This window comes from Scleropages formosus, chromosome 4 (assembly GCF_900964775.1).
Source record: "Scleropages formosus chromosome 4, fSclFor1.1, whole genome shotgun sequence".
Taxonomy (NCBI): domain Eukaryota; kingdom Metazoa; phylum Chordata; class Actinopteri; order Osteoglossiformes; family Osteoglossidae; genus Scleropages; species Scleropages formosus.
Window position 1 is genome coordinate 3,040,072 of NC_041809.1, and position 26,766 is coordinate 3,066,837.

Here is a 26,766-nt window from a genome sequence, read left to right on the forward strand (position 1 = left end):
CATTTACGTGACGCTCGACGACGGCGACTTACAGCGTTACGGTGATTTGCCTGTTTATACAGCTGGGTAATTTATAGCGGAGTAATTTAGGGTAAGTACCAAGAGTAGTACAGCGGGAGGTGGGATTCAAAGCTGCAACCTTTGGACCCGAAGGCAGCGGGGAGGTGTCTTGAGACGCATCTGGGAGAGCAAATCCCAGGTCCGATCCCGCGGACTCGCGGCGACAAACGTCCGCAGATGCCGAGGGCCCGGCCTTCCTGTTCTGGGACGGTTGCCCGGGCAACTGTTTGTTTATACTGCCTGCAAAGTTTGGTTACGCTGGAAATCCAGGTCATTTTTATAACGCTGTCATCATTCTGGAAGCGCTTCAGATTGACTCAAACGTCCAGGGCAAACAGGAAATGTTTCGGATTATGAATACTAACTGTTTACCGGCGAAGGCGAACAATTCTCCGCGGCGAAGAATGTGTTTTCCTCTCGCACTTGGGCCGCGCAGCCTCTGCAACAGGCACGGTGCCACTCGCATTAAACACGAGACCCAAAATAACGCGGGAACAGCTTCCCATGAGTTCACTTTGACCGCTGGGATTCATCCTGTTTGAAAACACTCCGCTTTCAGACTTAAGGTGATCTACGGTGTTAAATCGCCGTCTTTCGCTATGAACGGCGCCGTTACATCACGGATGACCCACGTCAGATCGTCCCAAATTATTCCTCTAAACAACAGACGTGGGAAAACGCGACAATAACTCATTTAATGCGCTTTATTTGAGTTTTGACCGAAATACAGCTTCCGTTAAGTGAGAAATCCTGAATTAAGAAAGTTATTGAATTATTTAAATAAAGCTCATTTGGAGGTGTGTGGTTTTTTTCCCACGAGAGCTGATTGCTCAGGCCCACGCCGGACTTGTGTGCAGAACCAAGGTGAGCTTTCGCATAGGGCAAAGGTCGCCAGGGTATTGAAACCCTTTCCGGCACTATTCGCGGGTCTCTCCGTAAATCAATGGAATTTATTTAATCGCCGAATAAAATCCAAATCAAGCTAAAACTAATCAACGATGGAAAAAAGGGGTCCGGTTACTGCCAACGGGCCAAAAACACAAAAAAGCACTTTTATTGAAAGTCTAACTATTTTTTGGAAGTGATCTCCCTGGTCCTCCGTACACTTTCTGGGTAACAAATACAATAATAACGCAACACGGAAACCACTTCCAGTTCTGGCGAAACCGCGGATCTGCCATTAAGAAGTGCAATGGCTTGTGTCTTAACTCGGACAGCGCGGGGCCTCGTGTAACCCGGCAACCGGGGGGGGGGGGGGGACTCTTCGTCCCGTCTTACCTGACAGCCTGCTGGAGGGCGGCCCAGGCGTGCTTCACCTCGCCCAGCTTCTGTGTCACTCTGCTTGCCAGCGCTGGGTGGAGGTTCGACAGCTGAGAAACAGTCACGTCCAGCATCTGGAAAAGGGTGTGGGGGATGGGATTTCAGGCAAAAGGCAGACCCAGGGGTGTGTGTGTGTGTGTGTGTGTGTGGCGTGTAAATGGGAGGGGGGGGGGGGCAGGAAGGGGGTGTAAGGAAGGAAATTACTCAACACGTTTGGAGTCGATTTATAGGCTTGGAACAAGATACGCTTTATGCTCTTAAAACATTAGGTCAAACTTGGTTATGATGAAGATGGAAAAGAATCGTTTTACATATCCACAGCGGAGTCATGTACAGGGAGGGCGGCCCCGGTGCCTAGATCGGGCCTGGTCTTTTCTGGTTGGGAGATACTGACCCTAAACCCAGAGCCAACCACAGTCTGGCCAGATTTCCCGAAAGAGCCGTCCAAGCTGTTGCGAGCCGCTCGCCGAACGCACACCAGCTGCGAGGCGAACCGTGTGGCGCTGCGTGATTTACGCTCTCCTGTCACGGCTCGTTCGCTCTGATGCCATGCGGTTTCCACTCGTTCTGCTCACCATGGTCTGACGGGCGATGTCCCGAACCTCCCTGTCTCCACCGCTTTCCCGGTCGCCGACGCTTTTCCTCTGGAAGAAAGAAGACGAAAATGGGACGAGAGGCCCGGAGAGCTGAGTCCGTGGCCCCGTGGTATAAATGGCTAAATCGCTGCAGCTATTTTATCATCGTAAGGTGCTTTGGAGAAAAGCACCAGATGAACGAATAAATGTCTAAATGACTAAAAAGAAGTCCCAGCTTCTTTGGGGAAAAGATACCGACCCTAAACCTGGGTGCGGGATGTGTACGTGCAACATGTGCCATGCAGCAGCTGCTGAGTCTTTGGAATCCACACCAAAAAACCGCAGGTCCAGACCCGAGCAACAGTTTCGATCTCCTCGGATCCATACCAATTACATGCACTTTTACATTTATGCATTTGACGGACACTCTTCTCCAAAAGTGACATATGTCTCGGGAACCGGGGGACAGCGGTTTGACGCTCGCATCATAGGAACCATTTTAGCAGGACACTGGCTCTAGTATGACCTAGAATGGCAAACGCTCCTGAGTACAAGCAGCTGACAATGTCACTGAAGTCACTGAAGCAGCTGCACAGCTGGGACATTTACCTTGTCGCTAATAGCAGCGAGGACGCTGTCCGCCTGCTGGTAGAAGGAGGACACTTCCAGGGCGAGCTGCAGACTTTCATGGTAGTCTCTGAGAAGTGTCTGGACCTTCAGCCACCTGTGCGAGAAAGAAGCATGTGAGCCAAAACAAAAGGCTCAACACAAGGTCTCTGGTTTAAATTCTCTCGTGTCTTTTCTGTTGAACCATATTTTTCATTATACGGTATCTGTGCAGGCTAGTTTTTTTAACGAACGGACATCTGTTTTCTCAAATCTCGGTCTGCTGCAGACCGAGCGTGACTTGTATTAACCCTCCGAACCAATAGATGGCGGTAAAGTGCACACAAACAGAATGGGAGTTCATGGCTGCCTTTATTCAACTCGCTTCCACAGTGTTTACGGTGATCGGCGACGAGACGAGAAACGTTAAACGTTCGTGAAATAAATCGGCCAACAACTGAACAGGACTTTGTGGCGAAGATGACTTTCAGTTTCACTTTAACGTAGCCGGATGTTAATAAAAATGTTTTCGAAGGTTTTACTGTGCATTAATGACTTCTTACAGATATATCTGATAGTTTGACAGACTAACCTGAGTAAATAGAGATGTCGGAATTATTAACCTTTTATTGAAGGCGACTTTGGCGTTATAAACTAAATGAATTAGCTCCACTGAATTCGATTGTGTTCCTAAGTTGAGGAGCCAGCGTGTAATACAGCTACGTTTCCACGTACGCACTAATTTAGCAGACGTTTTTCGCCATGCTACTGAGGCTATACAGAAGTACATTTCACAAAATGTATTGTCCATTGCCGTTGTGTGGAAAATTTAAAATACGCTCCACGTTTCAGGGAAAATGGTCGCGAAGCACACGTACATCTTGTTGATCTGTTTCCTCCTGGCGGAAATGTTTCTGCCTTCAGCCTTGCTTTGTTTCTCCAGCTTCAAGGCCAAATTGTTGATCTCCTCGTGAAGACTCCGGTACTGCTGCTCGTCCTGATGAGGCGCGAACAAAGATCGTCACTTAAGTAAACCGAAAACGTGCGGAGCGCTCCATAGGAAACGCCGTGTAGTAAACGTGTCTACGTGCTTTGCTGGGGGTAACAATTGTAACGGACCTGCAATCAGCTGTCTCAATGTCCACTGATTGTCTTTGATTTATGTAAGGAGGTACTCCATGATCTGGATGTGTGTGTTTTCGCATCTCACTAATTTCTGCACACACAGAGGAAGCGTGTGGCCAAAACACATCCAGGTTTTAATTTCACCTCTAACAAACACATACAGTCACAACTGCGAGCGCTGGCCCAGTTACACTTTAATTCACTCACATCGCCTGAACCGCTTGTCCCGTACGGGGCCACGGGGAGCCGGAGCCTAACCCGGCAACGCAGGGCGTAAGGCCGGAGGGGGAGGGGACACATCCAGGACGGGATGCCAGTCCATCACAAGGCCCCCCCAAGTGGGACTCGAACCCCAGACCCACCAGAGAGCAGGACCTGGTCCAACCCACTGCACCACCATACCACCCTACACTTTTATTCAGTTTTTATTATTTTTTTGGAGAATTCAGCAGCAGTCACTTTTTTTGGATTCCTCTCATGTGCACGCATTACATTTTCTGACCTCATAAATATGAAATCATAAAGGTACTGACTGAATAAAACCTCAAGACACATCGCACGCAACTCAACGAGAACATTCCTCACCTCCTCAGGTTCGTTCTTTTCTTGCTTTCGTTCTTAAAACCAAAGAAGATGAATGTTTACATATGTATTTTTTACTATGTGTGTTTATTTGTATAATTATTATATATTTATTTTTATTTGTATTGTCTCTTTGTTCCCCACTTGGAACTTGAGAGATTGCACAGGAGTTGGAAAAACAAAGACTAATTCTGGTTTCCATCTATAAAAAGCCTAGACGCAGTAACGGGACCCCATTAAAGAGCCATTACAGGAGACGATCAAACCGGCGCTGCTCTTTTTACAGCTCTCACCTGTTTCAAATCCAGGATCCTTCTCGTCAGCTGCACTTTGTCCATACTTTCCCCGAGGACCTTCGCCAGCAACCGCTCCTCCTCCTGCTGGTTGCATATGAAAGCGAGCGCTTTGAGGCTGAGAGCTGAGAACACGAATTTGCCATTAGCGCGCCTGTTACGCTAAATGAGCCCCGCTACCAAGAAACAGGGGCACGGAAATGGAGAGTTTGCACAGGCGAGCGATGAGTGTTGAGCGTGAATTGAAGGCCTCTTCTACAGCTGCCACGCAGATTCCCGCTGCTGATTTTTGTTTCCCTCGTTTCATAAGCCTCCTGGATTACGGGCGAAGCCACATCCGTTCATCCTTCAGCTATTCGTGAGAACAACTAAGGCAACTGTATATTGGTGAGAGCTGCCGCCACGGTTCGAATCCCACCTCCTGCTGTCGTACCCGTCAGGAAGGTGCTCACCCTGAATTGACAGAGTGAAAATTACCCTGCTCTAGAAATGAGTAAATCGCTGGAAGTGCTTTAGGATTGAATGTCATTCTGTGTAAAAGTGTTACCTAAAGGGATAAATATAAATGGTTGCCTGGTGCGTTGAAGTTTATGCTGCTGCACATCCTGTAGGATGATGCCATCCCCTGGAGCGGCTGCGTAAATATACAAAGGGGTGCGGCCGCTATGCGTGGCCACATAACCGTTTTTCCGACGGCCATTGGCTCAGAACAGAGCTGGTCCAGTGCAGACTGGGGTGACCGCAAAGAGGCTCCGCCCCCCAATGCCAAATGGGCAGCTGTGTTCACGGTCCAAGAAGCCCAAACCCTTGTCCCACGCAGCAACCAGGCCAGCAGTGCCAGGGAAATTGTTCCAGAATGCCTACATCCGCCGGCTGAAAATACCCAAACGTTCTCCTCTCCCAGGGTGCGCTCTGCATTTCTTTTTTCCAAACCCCGTCATTCTCACTGTCCTTATTTTCACGAGCTTAAAAAGGATGACGCACTCAAATTCAGTAGGACACCACTTCCACTGGCATTTAAGTTAAACTCCGAAGAAATGAGCAAAAAAAGAGGGAGTGAATCAGTAAACCGCATGCAGGCTTTTGCTTTGATTTCCAGGGGTAGAGCTCTGGTGGACGAGCACATGTGAAGATCTAACAACGTGCCTTTTCTCGCTGCGTAAAGCCCAGGTGAGCTGGGTTAATTGGGTCCTGGAACAGGATGGATGCCTGTGCAGCTTTAGAGCGCTGCCCAGGCCTGGCTGCTGGCCCTTGCTCGTTGGCCCCTGGTTACCTTCTCCTTTATCCAGATCTCCAGTTGCTCCGCCTTCTCGTTGAACTCCTGCAGTTTCGTGGCTCCACCGACACCCCTGGACGGGTACGCAGCCATCTGCCGCAGAGCATGCCACTGCTCCCTGAGCTGGCCCAGCTGCTTCCGTATCAGGTCTGAGGTCGGGTTCGACCGGCACGCCAACTGCTCCCCCATCTGCAGAAAAAGAGACCACATGTTCGCTTTACGGGTAACCTCATTCGAGGCGATGGTTAGAAAATGGAGTCTCGGAGCCCCGGGTCGAACGCGGTTGAGCGGTAACATGCGGGTCGACAGACGCTGGCGCGGTGCCACTCAGCTCGGCTTCAGATCACGTGCGGGCCCCTCTGTGATGGATAATTACACACGGCGTGTGATTTTTCCAACAATATCAAGGGGGGCAAGACTTCACTCGGGTTTACTCCGCTCTCCTGGGTGCAGAACGCCGGGAGACCAACCCTCTCGCACCCGCTGCTTCTTCTGCGTAATGGCGCTATAATGACACTGCTGCATCTTGGGTTCGGTCAGGGATTAATGCTGCTGTTAGTGACAACATGCAGAGCAACGACATTACGGTGCACTCTCGATTATCCGGCTTGCGGATTATCCATGCACGATCATGTCTCATTGTGTAATGACTAATGACGGATTGGGAAGCAATAACGTAATGCTGAAGATATTCCGTCTGGCTCGAGCGAAGAACAAGGAAGTGAAGTGTCTGAGATATTAAATTCAATGAAAAATTTCAAAGTGTTCATCAAGAAAACTCCAACGAGTCACCGCAAAGCGATTTGTGTGAACAAGGATTTCATCACAAGTTCCTGTTAGCAGAAAGCAACCAGATGAATAAGAAAGAATGTGAAGAAATTATCAAGCGCATTGACCACAGCGCAGCAACATTACGAAATGTGTCAGGGATTTTCAGATGCAAATAAAAATCTTAGATTTCTAACAAATACAGCAAGCATTTGTATGAATACACACTAAATTCTGGGATTTTTTTTTATTATGGGACAGTAAAATGCCATTGGGACGTAGTGTCTGAGAGCTCCAGTAACCCGGCTGGTTCACCTGATTGAGCCGTATGAGGTTGTTCTCAAAGTCTTTGAGGTCCCGCTGGAGGGTCTGGGACACCTCTTCCGAGTCTTGCGGTGGACCTCGCTGCACACCGCAGTCATCTTTCAGGTCCTCCAGCTTCCCCTTGATCCAAGCCTCTGCCTGCAGGGAGGAACAAGAGCGGCAGCACCGTCACCGAGGCATCGCATGGCTTTCCTGGAAAAGGGGCAAAAGTGATGAGGCATTTCGGTGAGGACATCCTGAGCGGGCACCACCGTCCACTGTGATCTGTCATGGTCCAGCTGGTCACCATAAGGTCACACTGTAACAACCATTACAGTTCCTACTTCCTAAAGAATGATGCATCCCTTAACCACACAGTTACAGTTGCTTGTACTGATGTGCCTATGAAGCTTGTTAACCCAGTTCAATCCATTAGACCTACTAATATAACCTATCATATCATGCACACGATGCATAATACAGGTATCTGTTACTCTAGTCTACAAGGTGCTTTCTGGTTGAGATGAACATCGGCTCTGTCGCTGTGTCTCACGGGTTCTCCTATCGCTGCCACGCCGATGATACTCATTTCTTTTCTTTCTCTTCTCTAGTAACAATTGGATCGAGTCTCTGTTTCTCCCGACCCGATGATTCCCTACACCCCTGCAAGTGCGCTGTACTCCTCCACCCAAGACCACCTGAGGCTGCTAGTTTACACTGTTATCTTACACAACTAACTCCTAGCTTACGCAGCTATCTTACACCTTTAGTTTACACCACTATCTTACACTGCTAGCTTAAACAGATATCTTACACCATTAATTTACGCTGCTAGCTTACACTGCTAACTTACATTGCTAGTTTACACCACTATCTTAAACAGCTAACTTTACACCATTAATTTACATTGCTAGCTTACACAACTAGTTTACACTCCTAGCTGACACAGCTAGCTTACATCACTTACACTGCTAGTTTACACCGCTATCTTAAACAGCTGTCCTACAACACTAGTTTACTTCAGTAGGTTACACTGCTAGTTTACACTGCTAGCTTAAACAGGTAGTTTACACCTTTAGTTTGCACTGCTAGCTTACACCACTAACTTACACTGCTAGTTTACACCACTAGCTTAAACAGCTAACTTTACACCATTAATTTACATTACTAGCTTACACAACTAGTTTACACTCCTAGCTGACACAGCTAGCTTACATCACTTACACTGCTAGTTTACACCACTAGCTTAAACAGCTATTTTACACCGTTAGTTTACGCTGCTAGCTTACACTACTAAATCACACTGCTAGCTTACACAGCTAGTTCATGCTGCTAGCTTAAACCGCTGACTTACACTGCTAGCTTAGAATGGTAGTTTACCTGGCATCTCACACTGATCCCCACTTAACAATACCAAAGGCATGCCAAGGAAGTTCACTATTCTTGGTTTACCACCGTACGAGGAAGGAATGTCTTTGGGAGACACTACTTGATAATGAGATAATGAAGCGCACTTATTTCTAGCCCGCCGCTACCATGGAGCTAGTTGGCTTCTTGGTGGGCCTCTAGCAGATGAGCTCCGATTGAGAAAATCCAGCCGTCATGAGCGAACAAATCCCCGAAACCACACGGCGGCCAGACAGCCCCCCTGGCAGGAACATGCCGCCCTTTGCATAAAATTAAAACGTGATGTCATCCCCTTTTCTTCTCAACAGTCATTAGATTTAATGGCTCCCGCCGGCACTATGGTATTTCTCATTTTTAAAAGAAGCGGAAAAAAAAACACAACCCTGCACAAACAGGACTCCGCTATCTCGCCGCACCGTCTTGCCTTACAATGGTGCCGCTCTCGGCGGCGATGATCTCACACGGGAAGGCCCCTTCGCCTTTGTTTCTTCCTGTGCCCCCAAGACAATGGGCTGTTCATCAACACACCTTGGCGTGAGCGCCTGAGCTCAGCGACGGTCCCTGAACCGCGTGGCCTTGTTTGCACTCGCGGTCGCACCTCAGACAGCCACGCTATTTCCAAACCTTTTTAATCCTTGCCCGAGCTCTACAACAGTCGGCAACTTTGAAACGCGTCCATGTGCCGCCGGGCCGCAGAACCGCAAGATCACGCTCTTCGGTGTCACCAGAAATAGATATACACGGTCCTCGGCGGTAGTCTTCTTTATCATATCTGCTCTGCAAATTACTTAGATTTACATTTATTCATTTAACACATACTTTTCTCCAAGGTGATTTACAGTAATTTACACAGCGGGATAATTCTTACTGTATTATTTCAGGGAAAGTACCTTGACCAAAGGTACTACAGTAGGAGGTGGGATTCAAACCTGGGTCCTTTGAGTGCAAAGTGGCAGCTACACCACTGTACCACCTGCTACCCCATTCAGGTAATATGCTGCATTCTTTCATTTTGAAAAAGACACACACACACACCTTGTCCCAAGCAGGGTCGTAGCAAGCCAGAGCCTAACCCAGCAACACAGGGTGTAAGGCTATATGGGGAGGGGACACACCCAGGACGGGATGCCAGCCCGTTACAAGGCACCCCAAGCAGGACTCGAACCCCAGACCCACCAGAGCGCAAGACCCAGCCAAGCCCGCTGCGCCACCACACTCACTTCAACACCTAAAACTTTTTACTTGGTTACATAGGCATATAACTTTAAAATTACAAATGTTTTTGGGAGAGAGGTACGGTTTAGATCCTATGCAGCCTTTTGAGTGGCGGACAGCAATCTCCCCAGGGCCGCGAGGTGTGGAAACAGGGAGACCGAGGACGGAAAAGCCACGTTTGGCTTTGAAGCCGAGAAACGACTACTGCACCCTCCCTCCCCTAGAGGGGGAAGTGGTGCGGGTGCCAGGCGAGTGATCTTCACTGGGAATGTTTGGCGGTGATGTTTGGGAGAAGAGCCTCGTGGCGGAGGCCCAGCGTGGGCCCTGCAAGGACATCGCCCAGGTGCTCGATGAAACGCAATTGAGCGCGGCGGCCTTTGATGACTGGAGGTGTAAAAAAGGAAATATGTCTGCGAGTGTCAGGGATACGAGGTCTGGGACGGAGATGCAGAGAACCCGAGACGTTTTACAGAGGCCCTGTGATGGGTCACCGTGTGCTGTCGCCCCCCCCCCCCCCCCCCCCCGCCCCCCCATCTCCGTTTTCATGACAACCGCAATAAAAAAACTCCCTACAGTCTGCTTCCGCTTCCCGCCTCGTAACGCTGTAATAACAAATGTTCCTCCGGCCTATCAGCCGACCATATCGCCGTAAAGACGAGGGTTTCGTTCCCAAGGTTTGAAGCGCATGCAAAATAAATACGTGTAATCCGGCTGTTTCCGAAATTCCGGCCACGCTGCGTCCAAAGCGCTCGATGAAGACCGGCGACCGTACAGCACAATGACATTAACGAGCTGTTGCGGCCTCGCCCCCGACACACGTGTCCCACGCTTGAGCCTGAAAAGTTGTCTGTTTCGTTTTTTGCCGTTAAGTTGTAACACTTTGACCTTGCGCCGTTCATGTTAGTGAAGACAGAGAGGGGGGTGGGAAGGGGATGGACAGAAGGGGGAAGTGTCCTTGCGAACAGCTGGGCGTGCCGTCCCCAGGCCGAACCCAGGAAAAAAATGTCCTTGTACGGCGGCGCGGTCGCCGCGCTCAGATAACGCGGGCCTTGTGCTGTTCGGGCCGGCCTCGGCGGGCCAGAGGCGTGAAGCAGCGGAGCCAAACAATGATCTCATCCTTGAATAATTGCTCCTCTGGAGGCTGCCCCCCCCCCCCGTCTCACCCCCCACTCCTCTGCAAGGCCCGCAGGCCCAGCACGAAACCCCCCGACTCCTTCCCCGGGTCGGGGCGTGGAGACAATCTGCTGCCATATACATCCTCTTCCACTTTTGTCCTTAGTTTATTTGTTTTTCATTTTTTTGGTCCGCAAAGTTTCCAGATTCATCCAGAACCCCCCGCCCTTTCCTTTTACGGTCTTAGATGTGTCGAACGCATGACGGACATGTAACTGGGGCCCCTTTCCAGCCGCGTCTATTTCGGACCTGCAAAGAAGCTTCTGTGCACTTGTGGTGGGAGATTTTTCTGTATGTTCTATGTTCTAAATATTGAGTTTGTTTGCACCAAATTAGTGAATAATCTCTATGTCAGAAGGTGCCACGGTGCCTCACAGCTCATGGGCTGTTGGTTCAGATGTGCGTTTGCAACTGACGCGGTCTATGTGGAGTTCACGTGTTTCCCTAACGATAACATAGGCTTCCTCCAGGTGCTCTGGTTTCCTCCCACAGTCCAGTGACACGTTTCAAGGGAACTGGTGGCTCTCGGTGTGTGTGAGTGCCCAGCGAAGGACTGGCGTCCAGTCTAGGACGCACCCTCCCTCACACCCTGTGCCTCTGGGATAGACTATGGACCATCTAACCCTGTACTGGACAGACGGTTACGGATAATGAAGAAACGTCTACAGCGGTGTCTCCACTCGATGCTGCCCACACGCTGCGACGAAGGCGTGAGGTGCGGCCCCTCGGATACCTGCAGCACCTCTCTGCTGAAAGCGGCACTGTGCCGGGTGAAGTTCCCATCGCTCGGAGCCGAGGTGTCCTTCGCACTGGAAGGGGTCTCTCCATATGTCCAGGGCAGGCTGTCCCTCTCCAGCAGGACCCTCAGGGGCGATGGGGCTCGCAGCCCAGGCGTCTGCTCAAAAGACAAACACAGCATCATTGCGCACTCACCGCTCTTCATGCTTGCGCCAGCTGTCAACAGCAATAATGCAACACTTTCTGTAGGATCGCAGAGGGAGGGCGCGACGTGGCCAGGACCACGTTTACGCTGCTGAAACTGTCCCGAGGCTGACAAAGCGGCCGACCGATTCTCAAGTGTACGGTTACACAAGAAACTGCACAGCGCATAACAAGCTGGCTGAGGAGTGTGAGGGAGGGTTACAGTTAAGAAACACGCGCTCGTACGCACACAACCGTGCGCGCACAAACAGATGGTTGGCTTTTGTGGGGCAAATTACTGGCCGTGGAAAATTTCCAAAGAAATAGTTGTGCATGGGAGAAGACGAGGGGACGCCGTTTCTGAAAGGCGGCCGCTCTTTCGGAGGGTCCTGTCACAACTCCGGCCGCGAGCCCGCACCGCCGGCTCATCTCGATGAAGTCATGGTGGGCCGAAGGCAAACCCGCAGCGCCTTGTAAATCATCAGGATTAGCGAGCGGCTCGAGGACGGGGACGTCGGCTCGCGGTTCGTCTGCGCGGAGCCCGGCCAGGGTGGGGGAGGGGAAAACAGAACGGCGCCACCTGTCTGTGATGGAAGGGGCGTGTTGGATTTTTTTTTCACCCTTTGGTCCCAGACGGTGATGAAATAAGTGTGATTTCATTTTTTCATTCAATAACATGCGCAAAACTTTTCTGAATCGTGCGCATGGTTTCAGCGAAATGTAGGCCTATAAATAAGAAGCTCTACCACCGTTTTTGCCGTTTTTTTTTAAGTCTACATTTGGAATAGAGGTAAGAACAATGAGTTTTTGCTTTGATGCCTTTTATTTTTTCTTCTCTTTACATAAATGCAGAAATGAAAGATTCGTTATTTTATAGCTTTTCAGGTTTGACTGGGACTGTAGGGTAATGGCGAACTCTTTTTCGTGGTGTGGGGTGCGAATGGAACCCCTGAGAACCTGAGGGATACAGAGCGCTGGATCTACCTTACTTTTGCATTGGCATTCTTGCTGGACAAGACGTCAGAGAGCTGGCCCGCACGTGGCATTGCGCTGACGGATGATGACCAGTTCAGACAGGCCCTCATTTGTCCGCAATTCGCCAGGTGATGCTTTAAATAAATGGTGCGCAGCTGCCGGAAAGCGGAGCGGGGTCGGCTCGTCTCCAGACGAGCACGCATGTCCACGGCATGGATCGGGATTCAAGTCCACTTCGGTATCTTTGACCGCTGAGCTTCATTTGTAACTCTTCTCCCCTCCACTGAGTCAGCGCTCGCACCTTTTTTACCGTTTGTTTGTTCAAAACTGATTGCCAGCAGCCGTCTGTACTACCCAATCTAAGTGCGGAGGAAAACGGAGAGAAAACAAGCCATCCGTCGCTTTAAGAAGCGTTCATTTCTTTTCTTTTCCTGAATTCTATTTTCGAATTTATTCCACAGCCGACCGGCTGACCCCGTGTCTGTCAACCCGAGGTCCGGCCTGTTTCCAGTCTGCGGTCGCTGCCCAAGCCTCACCTCACCGCAGTGGGTACGGTCTCTTGGGCGCCGCTTTCGTGTGGATACGCGCAGGAAGCCCGTCCCTAACCCCCCGAGAGGACTTCGTGAGAGAGCCAATAAAATAACTTGTTTGAAAACATATACATTTATTAGATCCCATCTGTGTCCAAGTTATTTGAACGTTCTACCGTCGACCCGTTCACCCGGAACTGTGTTCGGAACCGAGGATTGGAGCGATATCGAACACGGGTGGCGGGGCAGGTCAGCCACGCATCCCGGCGATTCTCCCGCGCACCCCCCGCACCTCGTCCCAAGCCATCTTCCGCATATGGTTTCCACAAATATTAATGGAGCATGCATTGCTGAGGCATGAGAACGGCATACGTGAACCGCGGGAGAGACAGCACAAAGCGTGCGGACTCCGCTGTCCCTATGCGGAGGACCGGCCGTGGGCGCGTACGTTCGGGGCGCCGCACCTTAATCACCTCAATGGGACGGAATGTTGAAGTGTCCATTTAAACCCCTTAATTACACCTCTTATACAATCGAGCGCCATCGCAAACATGTGTGAGACAGGCCCCGGGTCACACTTAGCAGAAATTACTGTCAGCGCCGCGTGAGACGTCAGCGGGGACAAATGAGGAGAATTTCCTCCACGGCGTTATTTTCCCTCTTTTTTCCCAGGAAGCATCTGGGCCGAAAGGGCGCCGGGCGATTATGGCACCATGCAACCGTTTGTGTTTTTCTCTCAGCACCAGGGCGGTGCGTTTCAGAACGACACGTTTGGACGGTGACACTGGTTTTTCCCGACAGCTTGTCTCGCTGATTATCTTTACTGCTCACGCCAATTGCGAACGTTGGTAAAAACACACTTGTGGGGTGAACACACAGTCATTAGCAGCGGGGATGACCCGGGTGTGGGATGGGAGGAAACGGTTCCTTGGGATGAAGAGCCAATACTGGCATCCTGAAGCCCTACGTCACTTGTTCTCTCCCCGCTCGTCCTCCCCTGACATTCATCTTAATCTCATGTTTTCCAAAGACGCAGAAGAAGACGAAGAAGAAGTAGAAGAAGAAGACGAGGTTGAAGAAGAAGGAGAAGAAGAAAAAGAGGTTGAAGAAGAAGAAGAAGAAGTGTATCCGTCTTCCAAGTGCGGGGCGTAACAAAGCCCAAGAAGCACTCGTTCGGATTTGCGATGACTCGAGTTTTGGACTCAGGCAGCTCGGTCCAAGTACCACGCAAACAAATGTCCGAAGAGGGAAGACCCTCAATCCATGTCCGAGGTGGTCGATCTGCAGGTTTGCGCCATCAAAGTGGAGTCCCCCCCTTAAACCTTCAGCCCGCTTTGACCCCAAACCACCATAAAAGCTTCACTTCCACTTTTACTCTGAAAAACGGTGCTTAGGACATTGAGTAACTGGTTGTTTCGTCTCACTCGGCGGTCACACTTATGACATCACTTCCTAAACTCCCAGAGACCATTATCACACACGCAGCTGGCTCTCGCTGCACACACGGGCCATTTTCAACATGATTCATGGCACACTTAGAAGTCGCCCCAGAGAGCAACATATAAGGTGTCCCACTCATCCCCTGTGATTTCCAACACCGGAATATAATTACAGAGCATAGAAAGAAGAGGCACATGAGGGACCCCAACCAAGACATATGGACATTCAAACCACAGATGTCAGCCTCTATGGAAGCTCAGCAATGGAGGGAAAGCTCTTCCCCTTAACTCTAAAGAGGGAGACGTTCTTGCAACACGGACCTGGACATCTTCAATTAACTCAATTCCTTTTTTTATAAAATGCGCCTCTCAACAGATTGGCATACAGCGTTGAACAACTGAGCACTGGCAACACTGGAAATTTTTAAATATACTGCATTTTATGGAATAGCCACCCTAAATAAGTAAAAAATAAATAAATAAACAAATAAATACAGTGGAACCTCGGAACTCGAACGCTTCTGAACTCGAACAATTCGGAACTCGAACGAGTCGTTCGAGAAAAAAATGTCTCAGAACTCGGACAAAATTTGGGAACTCGAACCGATGAACCTTTCAGACTAAAACATGTCGGACACGTGACGCATCTTTTTTCTCGTAAAACAAAGGGTGCGTATGACTCGGCATGAGTCAGTCTTGCCTGAAAACTCGCGAAGTTAACATCCCGCTGAATTGTGCTCTGAATTTCCACGTGTTTTCGTGGTTTTTTTAATATCTTTTATTAAATAAGCCATCATGGGTCCTAAGAAGGTTACTAGGGAGAGCAATCAGCCAAAAAGGAAAATCGTGAGAGCCACGATAGAGGTTAAAAAGGAAATTACTGAAAAAACACATTAGAGGTGTTCACGTGGTTGATCTGGCTGCACAGTATGGAATGCCTAAATCTACGATTTGCGCAATAGAGAAAAATAAAGAGACCATCAAAGCAGCTCATGTTGCTAAAGGTAAAGCTGATGTTCATGTATTTATGGGTTTTACACTTTTTATTTATGGTTTAAGCATCAGGTATGTATGTGTATAGGTTTAATAGGCAATCATTTGGGGGTCTGGAACGGATTAATCCAATTTACATTATTTCTTATGGGAAAAATTGATTCAGAACTCGAACTTTTCAGAACTCGAACGCCCTTCTGGAGCAAATTAAGTTCGAGTTCCGAGGTTCTACTGTAAATGCAAGTATGGCATATTCTGCTGTCCACCGAATCAGGATGACAGTTTCAGAACAAAAGCGCTTGGGATTATGAAATCAAATAAAATGTGAAATAATTCATTATTAGTTCACATAAGTCTGTTTGAACTTTTTTGCAAAAAATAATGAGGCAGGGGTGACGGAAGCAGCAGGACCTACAGGGCATCACCACCTGGGAGAGTACAGTGTCTCTGATTTACGGACTAATAATAGCTAGATAGCGAAACCGCTTTATTCACCAGAGTTTCAGTCAAATGTCATGTTCTGTTTGCCCGGGGAATGGAACTTTATACGGTTTTGCTCTAATTAATTACAGCGAAGGAGATGGAGGGGAGGCAAATTTCAGAATGCGTGATAAATACGTATTTCTACGTCACTCAGTTGTCGGTACAACACCTGGGAGGTGGAGGTGGTCCTGTCCCCAGCAGCCAGCGGTCGACTCGAACCTTCAGCCAGGAAGGCCTGCTGCTCAACGCTGGCATCTTTCCTCAGCAACACCTGGCAGATCAAGACAAAAATAGACACAGAGTCTAAAATGATTTAATAAAACCTGCCAGAGGGGTTTTTCCCCATTTAGAGCCCTTATCGTCTTAAGAAGCATATTTTGTCCTGAGAAAAAAGTTAAAACAAGAAAATGTGTTCAGCTGCTACTGTCCACACCTAGAGCTCCATCAGCAAATACGTTACTGACTCAAGCGCCTAACCTTCATCCGCTGGAAAAGCTCTTTCGACCTGCATCGTTGTCCTGCCGAATTTTGGAACATGTAAAAGCAAAAGAAGAAATTAAGGCTGATGACAAGGGTCGCGTTCGTTGTTTCGGCTGTAAACCGTGATCGCGCGTGGAAGGAATGGGAAAGGGGGACGAATATTCCTGCACTCCTTTGACTGATAAAGGGCCGCCGGAAGCACGATGCTCAGAGCTGCTGCCTTTGGGTCGCGGGTTTGAATCCCACCTCCAGCTGTAGTGCTCTTGAGCAAGGTCCTTATCCTAAAGTACTCCAGTAGCGTTACCCAGCTGTATAAACGGGTAAATAATCGTAAGTAGCTGGACATTATACTAGTAGAAGCCCTTTGGAGAAAAGGGTCAAGTTCATAAACGAATGTAATGATCTTCCAGGAAATGTGTGTCACTGAAAGGAGGGTCTTTATAAGGAAATCATGGGGGGAGCCCATTGAAAGCACAAGAGTGGGGGCAGCCTGGCGGTCCACCGTGCGCGCGCGCGCGCTCGCCCGCCGCTGCGCTGCTCCACTGAGTCACGAAGCCGCTGCGCTGCCCGCGCGCTCCTGAAGCGCGCCGTTGTCTCGCTCGGGACGGACCGTTTCGACGGTGACGTCATGGCTCTGAGCGCATTGTTTACAGTGAAAGTCTCCGCTGCAATCTGTGCATTTCTGTGGCTTCCTGCCCCGCGGCGCTCCCTCCTTCTCTCTGCCCCTCTGTTTATTTCTCGTTGCCTCGGGAAACAAGTGGGAATTCCGTGCTGCGCAGCACAGCGGACCTGGCTGGGGACGTAATGATGTGACTCCGCCGCCGCCGGTCCACGCGCGTTCATTTTTTTTTTTTTGTTTTATTTTAATTTATTTTTTCTAAGTAAGACATCAAGGGGAGACGTGAGTTTTGCGGTCGCAGTTCTTTCCGAAGCGAACGTCACTAATTCAAAATCTTCCCGAGTTATGTCCTCAGGAGCACCACAAGCACAGTCAGTGTGTGTGTGTGTGTGTGTGTGTGTGTGTGTGTGTGTGTGTTTCCCCGCGCGACTAAATCCGGACTTGCTTTTTATTTCTCTGACAGCAGAATGATTTCTAACATGGTTTAGAACACGATGTTTAAACAAAATACCGACAAGCACTAGCGCGCACACACACACACACACACACACACACACACACACACACAAAGAGAGAACGACGGAATGATCAATGAGAAACGAAATGTAAAAGCTGAGCTTTAAAATTTAATCGCTTTACATTGTTACACATATTTATTTGCTCTGTAGGAAATACAAGCATTTGTAAGTTTTCTCTAGTTTAAACTTTCTGCTGATTTTTTGTTTTATTGGGATAAACGTGTAAACAGTCATGAATTAAATGAGACTTAAATATGACGCACTTCAATTAACTATAATTTCAATGTCACCTTTTTTCAACTCCAATGCATTATTATTATTATTATTATTATTATCATCATCATCATCATCTTTGACGGCGTGTTTTTGTGAGGGCAGTTTATTTTTGCCCACATCCTAAATCCAACAGTTAAATTCTGGCCCAAGTGTGGACATAAGTGCGGCTATGAAGCCCTGGCCGCGGGTTCGAAGGGTCCCGTGCAGGGACTCTCCTGTCCCCCCTCTTGTCCAAGATATTGTTTCGGAAATGTTGACTTTAATAAGTCTTTCATCTGAATATGCAATGTTTTTACTGTTTTTTTTTTTTTTTTTTTTTTTTTCTGTCACTCCCCACGCCTCAGTAATTCCAGTAAATTACATCGTTTTTCAGGTCACCAAACTGAATTCCATCTGGTGTCACTACTGGGTCCTTCACACTGCCCCCAACCCCCAGGTGAGTGAAATTGACTCTTTTTCCAGTAAGTGCCGCCACCCCAATAACCCCCCCCATCCACGCATCCCCAGGGTTTGGCGTGTTTATTATACCAAGAAGAAGCGCACTGTTGTTATAATAAAAAAGGTGTATTGCGCTACGCAGGATGTCAGAATATATACGTCTTTAATTCAAAGAAAGTTGTCTCTTTCTTTGAAACAATCTATAAATGAAGGCGCGCTCAGCGCATCATTTGATACGCTTCGTAAGTTTGCGAAGTGCGCGAAGTGCGCGCGCGGAGCGCCGAAAAAAGCGACCTTCTCCTTGAATCAAGCCAAGGGATCCGTACCTTCAAGTAGGACTGCGGCTTGTTCTCGCAGCTCACGCCCACGATCCGCGGCAGCGCGCACCTCGCGCCAGCCTTGCTGCTCTTGCCGTTCTCGTTGTCGTTCTTGTTGTTGTTGTCGACGGCGATGACGTTGTTGTTGTTGTTGCTGTTGTTGTTCTTGTTGGCGGCGCTCTCCAGCTTGCGGGGTGGCTCGCCTGCGGGGGGTCCCGGCTCCCCGGGGCTCTGCGCGCTCCCGGAGATGGTGATCTTGCGGATCGACCTGGAGGTGGCCGTGGGCGACGCGGCGTTCCTGTTGAGCGCGTCCTCGTCACACGGCTCCTCGCGCCGCCGCCGCTGCTGGCGGCTCTCCACCTGCGCCGCCGGGCACGGGCACGGGCACGGGGACGGGGACGGGGACGAGGACGGGCGCGGGTCAGAGGGGACCCCCCGCAGCGGCAGCCCGCTCTGCCCGAGGTACAGGCAGGGCACCCGCTCGTTGAGGTTGCGCGGCACCTTGCGGTTGTCCAGCGGCCGCCCGGCCAGCAAGTGGTCCGCGGGCACGGCGGCGGGGACCGACAGCCTGGTGCCGATGGTGAACGGCTGCACTTTCCTCGCGACGCTCTCCGACATGGTGGCTCCGGTCCGGGTCCGAGAAGGACACACGCGGTGCGAGCGAGACGCAAGGAAGTGGGAGAAGAAGTGAAAACCCCGAGGTGGAGTCCGCAGATCGTGCGCCCCGGCGTCGCCCCCCGCGCTCAGCCGTCCACCTTCTTGCTCATGTTCAGAACGCAGAGGACGCAGGACAGGACGGCCTCGCGCGACTCGCGCGAGCGCACGCGCGCCCAGATGTGGCGCAGCAGGGTGCCGAGGCGGGCCGCGGCGGCGGAGAGAGCGCGCGCGACCAGCTGCGCCGCCGATCGCGCCAAAGTGCTGCCGAGCAACCTGATAAGGAGGGAGCGGAGCAGGAGGAGAGCGGCAGGCATGCTGCCAGGGGCGGGAAAAAAAGAAAGAAAAGACACGAAAGAATGAGAAGAAGAGGGAGTGGGAGAGAGAGGAGGGGAAAGGAGAAAGGAGGGGGGGGGGGGGGTGTTCCGCAAAAAAAAATAAGTTAATTAAATAAAGTGTGTGTGTGCGTGCTGTCAAAACTTCCTCTCCAGGCACGAGAAGACAAGCGCTCAGATGCGCGGCAAGAGGAGCGCTTGCCGAGCCGAGCCGAGCCGAGCCGAACCGACCCGAACCGAGCCGAACCGCTGCCCTCCTCCGGCTCCCGGGAGAGCGGGGCTGAGCGCGACAAAGCAAAGCGGGCAATTCGGAAAGACTACAGACCTCACTTGTCAACGAGTGATGGGAACAAAAGCGCCTTCAGGGCTGCGGAGGAAGAGCAGTTTGCATTGCGGTGACCTCTCAGGGGCAGAACTTCTCCTCCAGGAGGTTGCTGGAAGAGCCGAACGAGTCCGAGGAAGAAGGAGAGCTCCCTCCTGGAGCTGCGACTGGAGCTGGTGCCCTGGTGCGGGGTGGGGGGGTTTCCGATAGCTCCCAGGGAGTTCGTCTCCCATGTGTCCCGAAGAGCTCCACTTCGCTCGGACACCTTCCCCTCTCAGCGCTGCTGAAGCACAGTTGTCCGGTTGCGCGCTGCCTCCGGCGACTGCGTCCGCAGAGCCCCTCCGGCAGCTGCTTTAAGTGAAAGGCCTCCGGGAAAAGACAAATGTTCGGTGCAATTGATAGCTTTCACCCCTGGGGTCCTCCCAGATGATGGGGGTGTGTGTGTGTGTGTGTGTGTGTGTCTAGGGAGAGGGGGTCAGAGGGGAGAGCAGGAGATCAGGGACTCATAGAGAGCGAGAGAAATAAGGAGGGCGACGTCCTGCACGGAAGCTGCCGTGCGAGACCTTCTCGGCGACCCTACGTGAGCACCTGGCGCCGCCCTGTTGCCAGGCTACCAAAACAGTTGTGATCCCCGGGTGGGGATGTTGTCTTGTGAAAACACTTGAGAAATCACACCCATATGTGCTCCGTCCCGCACTTTCTCAGCAAGCCGCTTTGATGTCGCGCGCCCGACACGGCCGGGGCCGACCGCCTCGATGCGAACCGAGAACAGAACTGCCGCGATCCCCAAAGATCCGTGTGACCGACTATCACGCCACACACCCACACGCAGACAGGCGAGTTTTTAATGATTCGCTTGTGCTGCAGATGATGGCAGACGTGAGATAAATCGCTGCGCGTTACACCGTACGGTCAGGTTAGGGTCGGTCCACGGGCATTAGCTGCTGCGGCCTCCCTGTCCAAAGAGCGTGTCCGTATGTCGGCCATCAGAAGATGCGAAGGAAATGTTCCACCGCAGCTTCTCAGACAAATTTGAATTGATCTGCAAAATCCACCATGTGTGTGGAATCTCTGGAGAAACATCAGGATTCCTTTCTGTCCTGCAACCCCACAAATTGCAGTCTCCTTACAGGCCAACAGGGGGCGCTTTGGCTTTAGTGGCTGACAAACCTGATTATTAACCTTCTCCAGGCTTCATTCGTGTGCTGAAAAAAAGGCTGCAGGTGGCGCAGTGGTTACAACTCCAGTCTCACGTTCAAAGGACTTAGGTTTGAGTCCCTCCTCCTGCTCTAATACCCTTGATCAAGGCACTTGCCCTGAAAATTACCCGGCCGTATCAATGGGTAAGTAACCCAACGTTTCAAGTTGTATAGGAAAGGCATCAGCTAAATAAGCAAATGCAAGTTCATGCTCGAACCCTGGCCTGAGCCTCAGTGCCCCTCCACCCTGTATCTTGACTGCTGTAAATAAAAGCTAAAAAGTGTGTTATGAGCAGTGTTAACATCGCAGCGTGTGATTATTGCGTTGGTACACATCTTACGTAGGTAAACATGTGTTGCAAGGTGGGCAGCGTGGAGCTCAAACAGAGGGTTTAATTTGTGAAAAACAAACAAAACAAACTAAAAGGTTCCTGCTGTTCTCCGAAGACATCCCCCACCCCCCCGCTGTTCTCCAAGCAACGATAAAAAACAGTTTTTTGCACTTGTCGAGTAAACATTTAGGGAGGAGCACGAAAAGAGAGGTGCCGCAGTTTGGGGGCACGTTGCTCTGTCTAATTGGAACCGGCTGCGGCCGGGCCACCGTAACACCTTCCGCATGTTTCCTGCCCGCCCCGGTCCACCCTGCCCGGTCCCGCTGCTTCTCCAGCCCGACCCCTCGGCACCCTTAAACAGTCGGGGGGACGGGAAAGAACACCGGGGGGTCGTGGCCAATCTGGTCTTTTTGCTTTTACCTCCAAACACTTTGTTTGCACGGTACCTGTTGGGTGAGTTTAGTTCTGCCACTAGTAGATACGGCTGCTTTTCATAACTTGTTTTATTAAGGACAGGGACTCTGGGACAGATGACATCACTAGGGTGTCCGTACAACGAAGCGACTGAGGGCCGCAGTCGCTCCTGTTCGGGTCGGCGGAGGAAAGTGACCAAAGTGACCATGGAAATCAAGATTTTCATATGTTGCACAAAACTGGACGGATTCCGGAGCTCATTTATCTTTTATATATTAATTTAACCAATGCTTTTGGGCAAACTGATTTACGATACTAAGTTCCTTACAATAATAAACCCATTTATACAGCTGGCTAATTTTTTACTATAGTAATTCAGTGTTAGTGCCCCGATGAAGGGTACCACAGCAGAAGGTGGGATTCAAACCCAGGGCCTTCGAGTAGAAGGTGGGAACTGTAAACTACGCCACCTGCTGCCCCATATGCCCCTGCTGCTCTTCCTAGGTTGTTTTAAAACGTGACGGCTTTTTCAACGCATTTCCTACTGAAGGTCTGATTAATTTAGATATTGAGAATAAATTACCAAAGCACTCTGCGATTCTATGGATTTTTCTGTACGTTCTTTCCGTTTTTGCATAAATGCCCCTAGTGATCGCTGCCCAGAGCTGTAACTTTCGGTTCCACGTACCGTTTAGGTCACCGGAACACCGCGAGATCCGCTCAGCTGGTCCTCGGTCGCTCGGAAATGCGCCGCACCACGTCTTTACATAGCAGCGGTAGAAAATTACACACCTAACGCTCGTAACTCTCTACAGGCGCACGGCCTTCTGGGCCGGGTTTGGCTGAGCACCCGTGTAAACAGCGCCCCGGGTTCGATGGCTCCGTCGCCCGCCAGCAGCAAGCACCAACGCAGAACAGGGTTCGAGGGCTGCCGCTGTTGAGGGAGGCACCCCCAAAGGTTTGTACCTTTGACCACTGTACTTATCCTACAACGGCACAGTAAAAGTTACCCTGCCGTATAAATTGGTAAATAAGCGTAAGTTGCTCCGGAGAAAAATTTCGGACGAACGAATGTTCGGGTGCAGAGAGTCCTTTATGGGGTGGAGGATGATGCCGTTTGCGTGACGCTGGGTGGAGTTAGGGGGGAATGTACGAGCAGAGGAAACACTCGATGACAAATGTCCCCCGCGCCGTACGGGCAGAGTGATCCCTGTCCCAGAATGCCTTGCATCAGCAGCTCTGACAGCAAGACCTCATCGCTTTATCGCTGCCCCCATACACCCGGGGCGATGCGGTCTGTGGGGGGGATGTTGGGTTGCGGGATGTGGCGGGGTGACATTGCAAGCATGCCTGCAGGCTGACGTCTTCCACACACCTGTAGGGGCCAGCGCTGGCTGGGGGGTGGGGAGGGGAGGAGGGAGTCTTTTTTCATGACACCCCCCCATCACCTCCTCCTCTTATCTGTGCGGTGGGCTGCGTGGCATGCAGATGAAGTCATCGCCCAGAGAAATACCGCAGCGCTCTGTAGTGCCTTATTGTTTATGGGCTCGGTGAAAACAAGAGAAGAGACCCTCTGGAAGGCCTGGTGTAACCGAGCAGGGCATGCTGGGAAATGGCTTTGCCTGCTCCGCTTGTTTCGGTGTATTTAGATGGATAGATAGATAGACAGACAGTAAACCCGGCCCCGCGTGCCGAGTCCCGTTTGCGCTCCGAAAAACTCCTAACCAGAGAAATCTGCCCTTTTGGAAAGAATTTGGGGCGACTGGCACCAACTGCATATGAGTCATACCTCTAAGGTTGAAGCCTGGACTTTTAAAAAGGGGAAAATCCATCATTTTGGGTTTGGAGCATTTCAAATTGTAGATCGTTAAAGCTTAAATGTCAAGGTAAATAATTTTATTTTCTTCACACGAAAAACCATCACTTTCTATTATTATTATTATTATTATTATTATTATTATTAAAACTATTAATAGTTTGAATTTTAGTACCGCTGGGAGGTGGAGGTCGGTTGTAGGTTCCACAGACGCCGTGCTGTCATGTCACCCCTGTGCTATTTATGAGGACGTTCTCCAGAATGCTGCTCCATTTCCAGGGTGACGGAGCTGCTGCTCTCATGTTGTGTGGTTTGCGTCCAGGGAGGGGTGAGGCACGAAACACGCGAAGGCCGTGAGACCGCCACGACACACGGGACGCTGGACCCAAGTGCAGGATCTCTTGTTAGGCACCGCGGGGCTAGGCAGGTTTCGCGGTCGGGGACGGGCGAACGATCGGTCGATGGGCGAACTCTGTCGAGACGAAGATCCGAACGCGTGGTCGAAGGGCCGAGCAAGAGTCCGTGCCGTGGGAGGCGTGGAGGAGGTAAGGATCACAAGACCGGACTGCTGAGCTCCGAGGGGACGGTCGTCTGCCGAGAATCCGCAGCTGTAAGGTGGTGGACTGGTGCCTTTTATCCGTGGTCGTGCTGATCGATACCAGGTGTCTGGGATGGGGTGGTGGGGGTCACAGAGACAGGGAGCGTCTGGGGCGCATTACTGCCCTTCCGCCCCCAACTCTTCGGGCCAAAATAAGGAGGGGGCAATTAGAGCGGGAGGTGGTAGCGGGCGCCAGGTGCGGCCGCCGCTGAGCGTCTCTTTATCCTGGTAGCGCCGTGGACCACCAGGGCTGGTTAGCGAATGTTTCTCCGCTTCGGCAGCATTCGCAGCGGAGTAATGACAGCGCCGGCGACGGAGAGCCATCTGCCCGGTTGGCCGGCACCCGAGTCCAACGCGCTGGTCTCAGAGCCGGTGTGGAGGCGGCGGGAGACGGGAAAAGACAGCGAGCAGATGAGGAAGTCCCAGTTTCCTTGAGTGACATTGAGTGGTTGGGAGATGCTCCCGCAGACAAAGATGCGTCGCGACACGAACCGTCTCTGCGGATCGGTGTCCGAGCGGAGCCCTCAGGGGGGGTGAGGGGGTGCGCTGGGTGCTACAGCTGCAAAATTCAGATGATTCCAAACCATCCCCATTAGCTGAGGGCTCAGCTTATTTCCTAAAAATGATTTTATTCCTGATTAATTGATTAACACCAATAATCCCGTATATATATTTATGGTGCTGCTTGAAAGTATGTGAACCTACCCATCTGTACTAGGATGTCTATTATCTTCCATAAAATAATAAAATGAATGTATGAAATGAATAAATGACTATAATTTACACCCCTGATTCTACTCACCTTCTGTCACGCGGAACACAGGGAGCCGAGACGGCTGAACCCAAGCGCGGCGTTGTTCGTTAGACGTTGAGGGAAGAGGCAAGGTCTCAAAACCGGGGACGGGCGAAGGGTCGGTCGATCGGCGAACGGGACAGGAACGAGGATCCGTGGGCGTGGTGGGAGAACGAAGCAAGGAGTCAAAAAAACCGGAGATCATGGACAGAGCAAGAGTGTAGTAACGTGAGGAAGGGCGGTTGTCCCAAACGAGATTCCGCAACGGTACGGCAGCTGAAGAGGGTCTTTATAGGGTGAGCGATTACGCAGGAGCTAGTGCGGAGTCAGGTGTTGTTGCTTGTGTTGCGGGCGTGGACGTGACACCTGCTTGGTTTAACCGGCGCAACTTGGGCTTCGCTTATTTTTGCACCTGCACTACTTCCGTGTTTCTGCCACACACATCATTTCCTCTGAAGCAACATATGCAATTGGTCTTTACACACCTATTATGTCACTTGAGAAACAGCGATTCTCATTAAATAACCATTTCGTGGTAAAACTAAGGGACGCAAGGGGGTTCACATACTTTCAAGCAGCACTGTATGCACACAGTAAATAGGTATTGATGTACGTTTTGCTGCCACAAGTATGGCAGTATTGCAGATGCACCGAGTACCCGATTAACGAGTAAAAAGAGGCTCGGCTGGACTGAAACAGCACACGGCGGGTCCACCAGGAGCAGGATTGTGCACCGCTAGCTCCGGGCCACTGGAAACAGGGTCTCGGGTAGCAATCGGGCCTGGAGGAAATCTGGACGGATGATGTCGCTCCTTCAACCCCTCGCTTGCCGAGACGCCGGGGTCAAGGTCCCGGGGTCCGGATGCGGGGCGTCGGCGCGCCTCGGAGCTCTGCCGGGTGCCGCTACACCTTGTTTTCTTTCACACACAAAAAATGAATCGCTTCGATAGGCAGTTTGACCCCTGACCCATGATGTCACGGCAGCGGCAGACCGGGTAACACCAGCTCCTTTTATGACGCCACGTAAATCCCGGCGACGTGACGATGTGCGGCCTTTGCGAAGGCCCCTAATTGAATGCAGGGGCACGTTTCCCGATCCCAGCATGTGCTGCTCACATTTGTTTTCGCTTATGGGCAGGATGGAAAAAGGTGGGAAAGGCACCTCTGCTACTTCCCCTCACATTCGTTGCCACGCAGGTAAGACCTCCTCATTAAGCGGGAAACCTCCAGAGCCCCGCGGTGCAACGAGCGAAACCCGGAGCCGTGCGCGTGGCCTCCGCAGCCAAGAACGGTCGCCTTTCCGGACACCGGCGTGCAGCCAAAGTGCCGTTAAGGATGGACTGACAACGGGGGGGGGTCTCCTCCAAGGTTCACCAGGACCTCTGGACAAGTCCCAGCTGGGGAGGAGGGAGCATTTTTGTTTCGAAAAAATCCATTGTTGATTTTATAGGATTTTAGTGCTGTTGGATATTTAATAATTTTCTACAAATGTGTCTTTGCAGTGTTGCGTGACTGTTTATGTGTTTTCATATAACTGATGACAGAGTAGCGCCGGAGTGTTGAATTATATTTCAGATCAGAGTTCGGGTGCGTTTCCTGCGGGGTTACCCA

The 26,766-nt window shown here is 50.9% G+C and overlaps 1 protein-coding gene across 4 annotated transcripts in view; it reads right to left on the minus strand.

Annotated features, from left to right (window-relative positions):
- mymx (myomixer) overlaps nucleotides 1–19,729 on the minus strand; it is a 44,533-nt gene extending 24,804 nt beyond the window's left edge. For 2 of the 4 annotated variants that reach the window (XM_029251443.1, XM_029251442.1), the window contains exons 1-10: nucleotides 18,702–19,729; nucleotides 16,214–16,315; nucleotides 11,437–11,598; nucleotides 6,921–7,067; nucleotides 5,835–6,026; nucleotides 4,562–4,648; nucleotides 3,440–3,558; nucleotides 2,565–2,679; nucleotides 1,956–2,024; nucleotides 1,339–1,454 (exon numbers count right to left, since the gene is read on the minus strand). In XM_029251443.1, coding sequence (XP_029107276.1) covers nucleotides 1,339–1,454; nucleotides 1,956–2,024; nucleotides 2,565–2,679; nucleotides 3,440–3,558; nucleotides 4,562–4,648; nucleotides 5,835–6,026; nucleotides 6,921–7,067; nucleotides 11,437–11,598; nucleotides 16,214–16,315; nucleotides 18,702–19,310 — 1,718 coding nt within the window. In that variant the 5' untranslated portion in view covers nucleotides 19,311–19,729. The remainder of the gene's footprint in view (nucleotides 1–1,338; nucleotides 1,455–1,955; nucleotides 2,025–2,564; nucleotides 2,680–3,439; nucleotides 3,559–4,561; nucleotides 4,649–5,834; nucleotides 6,027–6,920; nucleotides 7,068–11,436; nucleotides 11,599–16,213; nucleotides 16,316–18,701) is intronic. The other 2 variants (XM_018740136.2, XM_029251441.1) reach the window with 2 other exon arrangements.
- Nucleotides 19,730–26,766: the final 7,037 nt, after the last annotated feature.